We start from the raw sequence: 13,261 nt of genomic DNA on the forward strand, positions 1-13,261 counted from the left end.
AATTTTTAGAATGTACTACATTCTAAAAAAGCAACTGAAATTAATCTGTAATGAAGAAAAAATTAAGTGTAATAAAATGTAAATCTGCGTAAGTAAATATAAAAGAAGTCTGACTCTACATTCCAAACACAAAAAACATTTGGTACTTTAATATCTGAAACTATTTGTGACATAACTCACAACCAATCAAGAAACTACTGTGCCATGCTGCTGCAACTGATCCCCAACAAACCTGAAATGCCACATGAAATCACAGGAATAAGATGTTATTTCAGGCTTCCCTGATAGATCAGCTGGTAAAGAATCCGCCTGCAATGCAGGAGACCCCAGTTCGATTCCTGGGTCAGGAAGATCCGCTGGAGATGGGACAGGCTACCCACTCCAGTATTCTTGGGCTTCCCTTGTGGCTCAACTAGTAAAGAATCTGCCTGCAATGCAGGAGACCTGGGTTCGATCCCTGGGTTGGGAAGAGCTGCGGAGAAGGGAAAGGCTATCCACTCCAGTATGCTAGCCTGGAGAATTTCATCGACTGTATAGTCCATGGGGTCGCAGAGTCAGACATAATTGAGCATCTTTCACTTTCACCTTATAAATTATAGATCTGATCTCTGTCAAACTGTCCAGCATACTTACATAGAAAGATATGGTAATGAAAGCCCTCACTACACCGTGACAATGATTCAAAGTGACACTCAACCTACAATCCTTTGGCCAGCACTGACATCATATTGGTTCTGGAATAGTAGCGATGCTTAAGCCAGTGAACAACTAAGCGAGAACCAGAATTTGCAGTTTGAACCCATTTATAATATGGCTTTGGTGAATGGTAACATTACAACATAAACTATTAAGATTTACAAAATGCATGACCTCTAATTCAACTGCATTATGAACCATGAAACAGTCAACTTTCACAAGGAGGAGAGCGGAAAGCTTAGGTTAAATGTTTCGAAAAGAAGGATGGAAAATTGCTTATAATTGCTTACATATTTTTAAAATATATTTTTAAAACATTATAACATTTACCACGAGAAAATTTCACTGAATTTCCCCAAAGGACACCAACTACTTAAAAACCTGAAAGTAAATTTTGACATCATAAAGTTCAAAAGTCAGTACTAAAATAAGAAAGTCCGTAATCTTCTAGAAACGCACAATGAAGAAATAATGCCCAGTGTCATCTTTAAAATACCTTAGGAAAACAAGGAAGAAGGAATAGATGAAGCACATGTGGCAATATCTTAATAACTGCTGAGTAAAAGGTTTGTTGTAACTATTCTATTTTTGCGCATGCTTCAAAATAAAGTTTAAAATGCTCACATCCACATCTGGTCTTTTTAGCAAATCTTCCACTTTAGCAACATCTCCATTGGCAGCAGCCTTAACTAATTCTTCATTGAGGTCACCAGATTCTTGGGTTTCAAATAATTTCTTCAAGAGTTGGGAGAGTCTTTCTGTAAAGCATCAAATAAAGCTGCTGATATAGGAGGATCTCAAATCGTAACTACTAACAGACAACCATTACCCACATGCCTGTAATACATACTTTTCCTGTTTTATTATGTCTGTCATTAATATTACTTTGGTACTAAGCTACAGATACTACCCATGCAAGTTACAATTACTACCATATAAAACTGCTTTAAATCTGAGCCCACAATTACTCCCGGTTTATTTCAATTCATGTATTTCAAGTTAAAATTTCAGAAAAAGAGAGTTACACACAAACTATAATTCAAGATTTTGGAGTCATACCAAAGATATTATAAATGAACACACTACCACAGGAGTATCATAATGATACAAATTGCCTTTCAGGTCTTGAGTGTATCTTACTGCTCTCAGACCTCAATGCAACAGATCAATGATTATGATACAAAAGCAATATAATCTCTATAGTCTCTGGGGAAATATTTTAGGGACAAACCAATTTTCAGTTGAAAATATTAAAATAAAATACTTCAAAGGTGCCAACTGACTGGTTCTGACTAAAACAAGAAAGAACCAGGTATGTGCTTATATAAATCCTTTCCTAAGGTTTGGTTTGGTTTTTTTCCCTCCAAATAGCATTGATCAGTAGAGAATCTACCCAGTTCTCCTCCTTAACTCTAGGATCTACTTACTGGAAAGGAAAGAGGTCACAAACTGAGCCCCAACACCAAATCCACATTATCTGAGAGAAGGATAGCAACAATTTTTCACTCTTTCAATATGTAACAGGTAGGCCAAAAAGTTCATTTGGGTTTTTCCATAAGATGTTATGGATGAAATTTTTGGCCAGCCTGATAAAAGTCAGCCTACTGTGATGCTATCTAACCACAAGGTAAGAATAAACACCACCTGATTTAACCTCAAACACATTAGCAAATTACAGCAGGAAAGATGACCCAAGCAGAGGAAGCAGAAGGCAGCACAAAGTAAAACTGGAGGTCAGCCAGTGTTTTCCTTCACTTTCTTACTGTGCAGTTACGGCTCCATCTTCTCTTCTGGATGTCAGCTACATTCGTAGAGTAAGTTGCAACCAGTTGTCTAATGAACTGAGTGTGTACACAGAGCTGGATCATGAGAAGAAAAGCTCTGGGCCTGAGTCTACCCAAGCATCCAGCATACTCACATCTTAGCACAGCTCTCTCCACCCACTGTGGCCTGTACAATACCTCTCATAAAATGACAAGAGAAAAGGTGTGGCTGATACATAAAAATATCCAGAAAGAAAGCCATCTGCTAGCAATAATACTGGAAACTAAAAAAATAAATAAGGCAGTCAAAGAGAGTGATGGTTCTGTGGCAGAAAACAAATGTTCTGACTGAAGAGTAGCATGTTGAATTTCAGGTATCTCCTATTTGACGTGGAGAAGCCCTTGATATATCTGAGAAAATGAACATGTTTATAGAATTTTCACAGGGCATACCTCAGCCAGTGCAAAGGTGGTTCGTCATATGAAAAAAGAAAAAAAAAAAGACATTTAGTGCAAGTTTAAAAGGTAGTTAATATGCAAGTGAGGTAATGTGATCTGGGAGAAAATCAAGATCACACACAACATTATCTGTGTACCAGAACTGGAGAATGAGGAAGGGCTCTAATGTAAACCACATTGCTATTAAAGAAACACAAAACAGAACATACCACCAGACGCATTGCTAATGGCTGATCCTGCGGACGCCACCTTGGAAACCGCCGCTGGATTATACGTCCAAGATGTTCCACATACTTCCACCTTTAAATCGCTGTCTGAATAAATCTGCTGTACTCGGCCAACTTTACCTAAAGTCTTAAAAACAAGATTAGATTTATGTTTCCAAGTCTACACTATAGAAATCATCAGTTTTTACATGTTTGAAGTATTAATTTTACTTGATTCCTAATTTAAAAAACTTTTAAAGGATAATCATATTCAAATGGATTATTTACTAACAACAAACTTTACAGAGTATCTTTAAAAAATATTTTAATAAAACTATTACACTTCCACAAGAATATAAAAATAATCATGACAATCTTATTCAAAAAAGTAACCTTATAAGATACCTCTAGAAAACTTGTAACTCAAATAGTCCAAACTATCATTGATCTAGCCTAAAAAAAGAAAATCTGCTTTCTAAAAAAACAAACTTAAACCAAAAAGGGCTCAAAGCTTACATCTATGTTTAAATCCTTTTTGGAATCAAGCCTAATTTCAAGACAGAAGTATGAAAGTCACTGTCATCAGGAAGCCTCTTTGTCTCACCTTAACATTACATTTGCCACTAAAAGCTCTATCAAATTAGATTTATCTATCATATATTAACTATAGCCCTTTAGGGATCTTACCAGGCTAATCGAAGGGCTTCCCTGGTGGCTTAGCAGTAAAGAATACACTGCAGGAGACCCGAATTCAATCCCTGGGTCAGGCAAGACCCCCAGGAGAAGGGAAAGGCTACCCATATTTTTGCCTGGAGAATCCCAGGGACAGAGGAGCCAGGTGGGCTACAGTCCATGGGGTCACAAAGAGTTGGATACAACTTAGCAACTAAACAGACATAGAGAATGGACTTATGGACATGGGGAGAAGGGAGGAGAGGGTGAGATGTATGGAAAGAGTAACATGAAAACTTACATCACCATATGTAAAATGGAGAGCCAACAGGAATTTGCTGTACGGCTCAGGAAACTCAAACAGGGGCCTTGTATCAATCTAGAGGGGCGGGGTGGGGCGGGAGACGGGAGGGAGGTTCAAAGGGGAGGAGATATATGTGCACCTATGGCCAATTCATGTTGAGGTTTGACAGAAAACAACAAATTCTATGAAGCAATCATCTTTCAATAAAAAATTAAATTAAAAAAAAACTAAACAACAACAACAAAGTTACTCTAACTGAAGTAAATTTAGAAAATAAAAGGCATACAGATGCTAAGCTGCCAGTGTAGAGTACAATTCTCAAAGGATTAAGCTAATTTATAGTTTCTAAAATTAAACTCATCAAAGCTTTTCAAAACTCCATAAGCAAGCTATAGTTCCGACTCCCAAAGGACTTTATACACACTTACTGGGAGCATAGCTTCTGCCCATTCTCCATGTCCTCTCTGTAGAAGTTTAATTCTCTCCAGATCAAAGCAAACTTGCACAAGATCACCCACTTGAAACTGAGAGGTGCCACCCTCTGCGCCCTGCGCAGCATCCCCACTTCGGACAATGTTTGCTTTAGTGAGAACAGCAGGGTTGAAGGTCCACCTAAAAACCAAACCAAAATTCAAAGTCGGTAAGTTTACTTAACTTCAGCACAACATTCATAGTTAACCACTGGAGGGAGAAAAGCATTATAACACATCCAAAGTGTAAAGCAATCCTTTATGATTACATCCTGAATGATCTGTATTTCTTTTTAGAATTTTGTTACACAAATTTGAGAGAAGAGTCATCCATAATCTCACCATACTAGTACGATACGCTTTTGTCTAGATTATCGCTTGCATGCTTTAAAAATTGTTATAAAAGTAATACACACTTGTTGTTAAAGATTAAAACATTTCAGAAACATGTAAAGTTTCATTGCACATAAACACACCTCGATCACCATTCTGCACCCCTCTACACAACGGTTAATATTCCATTGTATATGGAATGCAGATCTTCTATGAATATGCTGAGTGATGGTTGTAACAGAGAGTTAATTTGCCCAGCTGAAATGATCACTTTTCTTTTGTACCTTCAGAACAGCCTGAATACTCACTTCTCACAACTACTTACAACATTGCAATACAGCTATTTCTGACTTTATCTATCCAAATTTAAAGGGAAACTTCTTCAAAGTAGAAGACCATGTCTTAACGGTCTCTGTAATTCTAAAACTAATCACGGGCCCTAATACAGGATAAGTACTTAATAAACTGTTCTTAAATAAAGAATAAAAATTTTTTTTTCTAAAAGTCAAATGTTATGTTACTAATAACACTAGTACCCAAAAGAATTTGGACCAAGGAAGAATTCTGCAAGTAACAATCCTAACCTGTGTTAATTTACCATTTCCAAATAAGAGGCCATTTAAGACAACATAGGTTAATACGTGCTATTCTGAATTTAAGATTTTTTTCCCTTCTTTATTAAGATGTAATTCACATACAATTCACTCATTTAATGTGTATAAATCAGTGGTTTTAGTATATTCAGTTGTATAACCAACCACCACTATAATAATTTCATTTTCATCATCACAAAAAGATACCCCCATGACAATCAGCAGTGACTGTGAAATCAACTCTCTCTTCCCAGCCTCTAACAGCCAGTAATATACGCTTTCTGTTTCTATGGATTTCCTTATTCTAGACATTTTCTATAAATAAAATCAGATAGTATGTGACCTTTTGTGACAGGCTTCTTTCACTCAACAAATTTTTTCAAGATTTATCTATGTTGCAGCATATGTCAGTACTCCATCCCTTTTTATAGCCAAATAAAATGTTCCATTGGATGGATATACCACAACTTGCTTATCCATTCAGGAGTCAATACACATTTGGCTTATTTTCACATGTTGGCTGTTATGAATAATGCTTCTACAAACATCCATGTACAGATTTTGGTGTGGGCACATTGTAATTTTCTTGGATATAAACCTGGAAGTGGACATGCTGGGTAATACGTCAACTCTATATTTAACATTTTGAGAAACTACTGTTTTCCAAAGCATCTAGACCACTTCATCTACTTATCATTAATGTAGGAGGGTTTCGTTCCAATTTCTCTATGCCCTCAGCAACACTTGTAATTATCCTACCTTTCTGTTCTAGCCATTCTAGTATGTGAAGTGGTATTTCATTGTGGTTGTGAACTGAATTTCCTTAGTAACTAATAACGTCCTGCATCTTCTCAAGGGTGAAACAGAATGGACTGACTTCCCTCCAGAGTTCACACAGTAAAGCTCTATGGCTCCAACGTAACTGTATTGGAGACAGGGCCTTTAGGGAGAAAAGTAAGGCTAAATGATGTCACAAAGGCGAGGTGCCACGTGAGGACAATGAGGAAGCAGTCTTCTCCAAGCCCAGAAGAGGTCTCACCAGAAACCTACCCTGATGGCACCCTGATCTTGGACTTCTAGCCTCCAGAACAGTAAAAAAAAGAAGAAAGAAATATCTATTGTTTAAGCCACCAGTCTGTGATATTTTGTTAAGGAAACCCTAGCAGACTAATGCAATGCATTCATTGACCATTTCTGTACCTTCTGTGAGAAGCTTCCCTCGTAGCTCAGATGGTAACGAATTTGCCTGCAATGCAGGAGGCCAGGGTTCAATCCCTGGGTTGGGAAGATCTCCTGGAGAAGGAAATAGCAACCCATTCCCATATTCTTGCCTGGAAAATCCCATGGACAGAGGAGCCTGGTGGGCTTCAGTCTATGGGGTCGCAAAAGTTGGATACAACTGAACAACATTAATATCTTCTGTTAAAAGATGTCTACTTAAATCCTTTGTCCATTTTCAACTAGGTTATTTACCTTTTATTGTTGAATTTTAAGAGTTCTTTACAGTGTATTCTAGACACAAGTCCCTAATCAAACATATGATTTGCAAATATTTTCTCCCATCCCACAGGTTGTCTCTTCACCATTTTGACAGCCCCCTTAGAAATATTAAAGTTTTAATTTTGATGAAGTATAACTTATTCACTTTTTCTTTGGTTGCTTCTACCCTGGAGGTCATATCTAAGAAACCACAGTTTAATCCAAGGTCATGAAGATGTACAACTATGTTTTGTTCTAAGAGTTTTACAGTCTTACCTTTTGCATTTAGGTCTGTGATTCATTCCGACTTAATATTTATACATGGTGTGAATTAGGGGTCCAATTTCATTCTATTGCATGCCAATATACAACTGACATTACATGATTTGGTTTGGGTGCTTTCTTTAACTGCAGCTTTATTTTTTAATTATTGCAAAATTGACATAAACATTAGTTAACATAAAATTAGATGAACATTGCAATAATTGAATATTTGTAAATACTGTCAGCACCATTTGTTGAAAAGACTATTGTTTCCCCCACTGAACTGTGCTGAACACTTATCAAAAATTAACTGACTTTAAATGCAAGGGCTTATTTCTGGACTCTCAATTCTACTCAACCAATCTATAAGCTGGTTTTAGAAAAAGCAGAGGAACCAGAGATCAAATTGCCAACATCCGCTGGATCATCGAAAAAGCAAGAAAGTTCGAGAAAAACATCTATTTCTGCTTTATTGACTATGCCAAAGCCTTTCACTGTGTGGATCACAATAAACTGTGGAAAATTGTGAAAGAGATGGGAATACCAGACCACCTGACTTGCCTCTTGGGAAACCTGTATGCAGGTCAGGAAGCAACAGTTAGAACTGGACATGGAACAACAGACTGGTTCCAAATAGGAAAAGGAGTACATCAAGGCTGTATATTGTCACCCTGCTTATTTAACTTATATGCAGAGTACATCATGAGAAACGCTGGGCTGGAGGAAGCACAAGCTGGAATCAAGATTGCCGGGAGAAACATCAATAACCTCAGACATGCAGATGACACTACCATTATGGTAGAAAGTGAAGAAGAACTAAAAAGCCTCTTGATGGGGACTTCCCTGGTGGTCCAGTGGCTAAGACTCTGAGCTCCCAATGCAGGGGAGCCAGGTTCAATCCCTGGTCAGGGAACTAGACCCCACATGCTCCAGCTAAGACCCAACACAGCCAAATAAATAAATAAAAAATAAAAAAAATAAAAACCCTCTTGATGAAAGTGAAAGAGGAGAGTGAAAAAGTTGGCTTAAAGCTCAACATTCAGAAAACCAAGATCATGGCATCCAGTCCCATCACTTCATGGCAGATAGATGGGGAAACAGTGGAAACAGTGCCTGACTTTATTTTTCTAGACTCCAAAATCACTGCAGATGGTGACTGCAGCCATGAAATTAAAAGATGCTCACTCCTTGGAAGGAACGTTACGACCAACCTAGATAGAATATTAAAAAGCATTTACTTTTTACTTTGCCAACAAAGGTCCGTCTAGTCAAGGCTATGGTTTTTCCAGTGGTCATGTATGGATGTGAGAGTTGGACTATAAAGAAAGCTGAGCGCCGAAGAATTGATGTTTTTGAACTATGGTGTTGGAGAAGACTCTTGAGAGTCCCTTGGACTGCAAGGAGATCCAACCAGTCCATACTAAAGATCAGTCCTGGGTGTTCGTTGGTAGGACTGATTTTGAAGCTGAAACTCCAATACTTTGGCCACCTGATGTGAAGAACTGACTCATTTGAAAAGACCCTGATGCTGGGAAAGATTGAGGGCAGGAGGAGAAGGGGACGACAGAAGATGAGATGGTTGGATGGCATCACCGACTTGATGAACATGGGTTTGGGTAAACTCCGGGAGTTGGTGATGGACACGGGGGCTTGGCGTGCTGCGGTTCATGGGGTCACAAAGAGTCGGACACGACTGAGTGAATGAACTGAACTGAACTGAATCTACATGTCTATTTTTAAGTCAGTAATAGACTGTCTTGATTACTGCAGCTGTGTAGTAAATTTTCAAATTAGGGAGTCCTCCAACTTTGTTGTTCATTTTCAAACTGTTTTGGCTATTCTGGGTCCCTTCAGTTTCCACATGAATTTTAGGATCAGTTTGCCAATTTCTGTAAAAGAAAGGCAACAGGATTTTAATAGGGACTGTACATATCTGTTGATTGAGGAATACTGTCATATGTTAAATGATGAATTATTTCCTCCAAAAACATATGCTGAAATGTTAATCCCCAATACCTGAATGTGACCTTATTTAGAAACAGAGTCTTTGCAGATATGATCAAGTCAAAATGAGGTCATGAATAATTAGCATGGGCCCTAAATCCAATGACTGGTGTCCTTAAAAGGTCATATACAACCATCTTTTCATCATTTTCTATGTAAAAGATTTTAGAATTTCCATGAGCTCAATTAATGTTCTTCTACGCCTCCTTACGGTTCTTTCCTCACGGAGGGCTAAGCTACAAGTGCTGGCTTGATGAAAAGAAAATAGTGGGCCAGAGGATAGTTTATGTGGCTCTCAGTATCAGATAATCTCTGATACTGAACTTGACTAACCGGAGATTAATTTGAATGAATTTAAGAATAAAATGTGTGCCTCACCCCAAAAAAGAAGAAGAAGGTCATGTGAAGACACAGGGACACATAGACTTGCTGGGGACAAGGTCAAGTGAAGATGGAGACAAAGAAACAAGGGATGCGCCAGCCGGCCAAGGCACCCCAGGGATTAGAGCAACTGTCGGCGCCAGGAAAGAGGCGCAGCACAGACCCTCCTCAGAGTCCCCAGAAGGAACCAGGCTTGCCAACACCTTGACTTTGAGCCTCCAGGACTGTCAAAGAAGAAACTTCTGCTGTGTGAAGCCACTCTGTGGTAATTTGTTGTGGCAATTCTAGGAAACTAATGCACCATCTACACAATATTAGATCTTCTGATCCATAAACATGAAACATCTTTCCATTTATTTAGGTCATAATTTCCTTAATAATGTTTTAGAGTCTTCAGTGTATGTGTCTTGTACTTATTGGGCTAAATTTAATATTAAGTATTTTATTCTTTGATGCTATTATAAACAGAATTGTTTTCTTATTTTCATTTTCAGGTTGTTCATTGTAGTATAAAGAAATACACTTTTTATATTATTTTTCTGTATTAATATTATATCCCATGACTATGCTGAATTCATTTATTACTTCTAACAGTTTTTTTTGTTGATTCCTTAGATTTTTCTATGCACGAGATCACATCACATGTGAACAGAGATGGCTTAACTTGTTCCAGTCTCTTCTCCCTCTTATTTCTTTTTCTTGCCTAACTGCCACAGCTTGACCCTCTAGGACAAGATGGAATAAAAGCAGGGAGAGCAGACATTCTGGCTTTGTTCCTGATCTTAAAGGAGAAAGCATTCAGTCTTTCACCACTGAGGACGCTGCTCACTGTAGGATTTCATAAATGCCCTTTATCAGGCTAAAGAAGTTCCCTTCTGTTCTTAGTTTATTTAGTATTTTTACCATGAAGGATGTTGGATTTTGTCAAATGTTTTTTGTGCATCTCTTGATATGGTCACATATATTCTCCAGATCTGAAAACAATTAAGAGTTAATTCTATACTTTGGTTAGCAATTTAATGTTTATTTTTCTTATTCTATATATAATCCCTCCCCTAAAGAAATTTGAGAGAGTTAGTTTCTTTAAGTACATGGCAGTAATAAAGATTTGACAATTAACTATTGTTTTTTCTCTAAAATACTATAAACATATTAGTAAACTGGATACTTTTTGGCCCCTAGGGATAAACAAATAAAAGGCACAGGCCCAGTCTCCAAGAAACTTGAAACCCAACGATCAAATAAGTAACCATTTTAGTGGATAATAGGAGGCTTAAACAGACAAATATTGTATGCATGTACCAGGGAGGGTAGCTGGAGAGAGGAGGCAAGCACATATTCAGTATTTACAGGAGGCAGAGGAGTTATCCGGAGAAGACGAAGACAAGGAGCATGGAAGGATGGAGTGTGCATGAAGGATGGTTTGTATGGAAGGTTACAGAAATGACTAAATGCACACAGTGCTGTGTTGCTGATACCGATGAGAGTGTGGCAAGGGAGAGCTGCGTCACCGTGAGACAACAGGAGACAGGGGCCAGAGGAGTTCACTGCTATTACCCTATTCATTCAGGGCAGACTGATACAGTCCACCAGGAACAGAAAACTTGTTAGCTACACTTGGACCCAATACTGATACAATGTATTCTGCTCACTAAAGGGAGAAAAAAGTGCATAGAACATTGACTCATAAATACACACACACACACACACACACACACAAATAAATAAATACACACACACATACACAAAGTTCTTACTTGCTTCCTTCCACTTTACTAAGGTATTCTGGATTTTCTTCTACTACTGAAGAGTCAGCTATAAGAAGTCTTTGTTATGTCACATTACTTGCTTTTTGTAAGGCTCAGAGTTCCTCTGCAGACAAATTTCACTTGCCATTACTGAAAATTAAGAAATAGAACCAACCTATTGCCGCTTGGATACTGTACTACAATGTCATGATCTTCATCAATTCCACAAACTGTTCCAGTTGTAGTCAAGGTCTCAAACATGCCATCAGTCCATCCGCCATGACCGTGCTGCAAAGACTGTACAATTTCAAGGTCAAGATCTATGTTGACCAGGTCACCAATCTGCAGTCCACCAGGATTCCTGTTGCCATTCTGCTCACCTGTAATTGCAGAGGGAGGTGACCAAGGACGAGGAAAACCACAGCAACAACAGGCAACTGCACTGTTCTAAATTTTTTTTAAAAAGCCCCAGACAGTTGAGTTTCAGTTACTATCTAATCTTAAAATGGTTTGAGAATAAAATGTGAGTATAAAAATCTAGAATTATACAGCCTTAAAAAAGAAAGAGAAGAAAACAGACTCAAAAGCAGAAATAAAGTAATGATTTATAACAATGACTGAAGAGGAGCAGAATCTATAGATGACAAGGCACTGACTATCGAAACACGAAGCTCTGGGCGTTGGTAACTCACCTTTCTGCCTGGACGGCTTGTTGAAGAGTCAGGATAGCTAACTAATGAATACCAAAGAGACTCCTGGAATTTTGTTATCTCTGAAGTGCTTACTATTATTATTTACCAAGTGGTTTTTGTGATTTTTGCCTCAATAGCATTTTTAAATATTTTAAAAGCCCATTTCCAAGATTGTTTTCAAAGCTATTTCTGGGACAAAGGAGGCATGATCATCAAACACTATGCTGAGGGATCCTAAATGTCTACGTTGATTCCACACTTTTCTTGTAAAGTCCAAATACAAAAGAAGAATGTTTCTGAATGCAAGAGAGATGATCTCATCTCTCATCAAAACCATAAGATTTTCTTCCATATTCTCCTTTTTTCTAAAAAATTAAAGTATGCTGCAAGAAAACAGCACTTTGGGGCAGTAAGGGAAAACAAATGATTTGAAAAGAGGAACACAGAGTTCACACGAGAACAGCTAAATCAGAAGAGCCTAAAGGCTTAATCGGAAGAATGTGGCAAATGTCCACTGTAGCAACAATGAAGAATCTATAAAACGAAAGTAGTTTGGTTTTCTTGTTCTATATTTTAATCATACGTTAATTTATATTTATCATATTATCTTAATCTTGGAGCTGCTGTTATATTTTCAAAGGAATTTATAAATATTAAATTGTTCGGTCTCATTCTAGCAGTATAAGAGATATAACATTGGTAATACAACACAAAATTTTTCAACAAGTTCATGATTAAAACAAAAAAGTTTCACACAGTATTGTATGCCCTATAAATGATGTATCAATTTAGCAAGACATGACAACTCTTTCAGAGATTAAATGAATCATTAAAAAAGAACAAGTGCTTTTAAAACCAAACACAACCAAGAGCATGCCTTTAAAAATCTTTAATGGTAACTAATTTTCGTAAAGCCCAGTTGAAACGCTTTTCTGATTCCACGAACTCTGACCCACTATTCAGAAATTTTCTTGTCTGCTAACTCACCTAGCACAGGACAATGATCTCTGTAGAAAGAACCTCCTTTGGCATCCTGGACACACTTCAGATCAGACTACAAAAAAAGAAACCAAAAGAATCACGCTTAAAAGCTCCAAGTATAGCTCAATACCTAAAATAGGCAAAAAGGTTCACTCAGAGAACATTCTCCTCAACAGAAGTAGCTCTGGGTTAATAATCACACTAAACACTGCTTTC

General features: G+C 37.7%; 1 protein-coding gene across 1 annotated transcript in view; it reads right to left on the bottom strand.

Annotated features, from left to right (window-relative positions):
* Window positions 1–13,261, bottom strand: part of MIB1 (MIB E3 ubiquitin protein ligase 1) — a 97,612-nt gene that overhangs the window by 57,420 nt on the left and 26,931 nt on the right. The window contains exons 5-9 of the mRNA XM_061130883.1: window positions 13,052–13,118; window positions 11,548–11,752; window positions 4,529–4,712; window positions 3,128–3,272; window positions 1,321–1,454 (exon numbers count right to left, since the gene is read on the bottom strand). Coding sequence (XP_060986866.1) covers window positions 1,321–1,454; window positions 3,128–3,272; window positions 4,529–4,712; window positions 11,548–11,752; window positions 13,052–13,118 — 735 coding nt within the window. The remainder of the gene's footprint in view (window positions 1–1,320; window positions 1,455–3,127; window positions 3,273–4,528; window positions 4,713–11,547; window positions 11,753–13,051; window positions 13,119–13,261) is intronic.

This window comes from Dama dama, chromosome 27 (genome assembly GCF_033118175.1).
Source record: "Dama dama isolate Ldn47 chromosome 27, ASM3311817v1, whole genome shotgun sequence".
In the NCBI taxonomy this organism is placed as follows: Eukaryota; Metazoa; Chordata; class Mammalia; order Artiodactyla; family Cervidae; genus Dama; species Dama dama.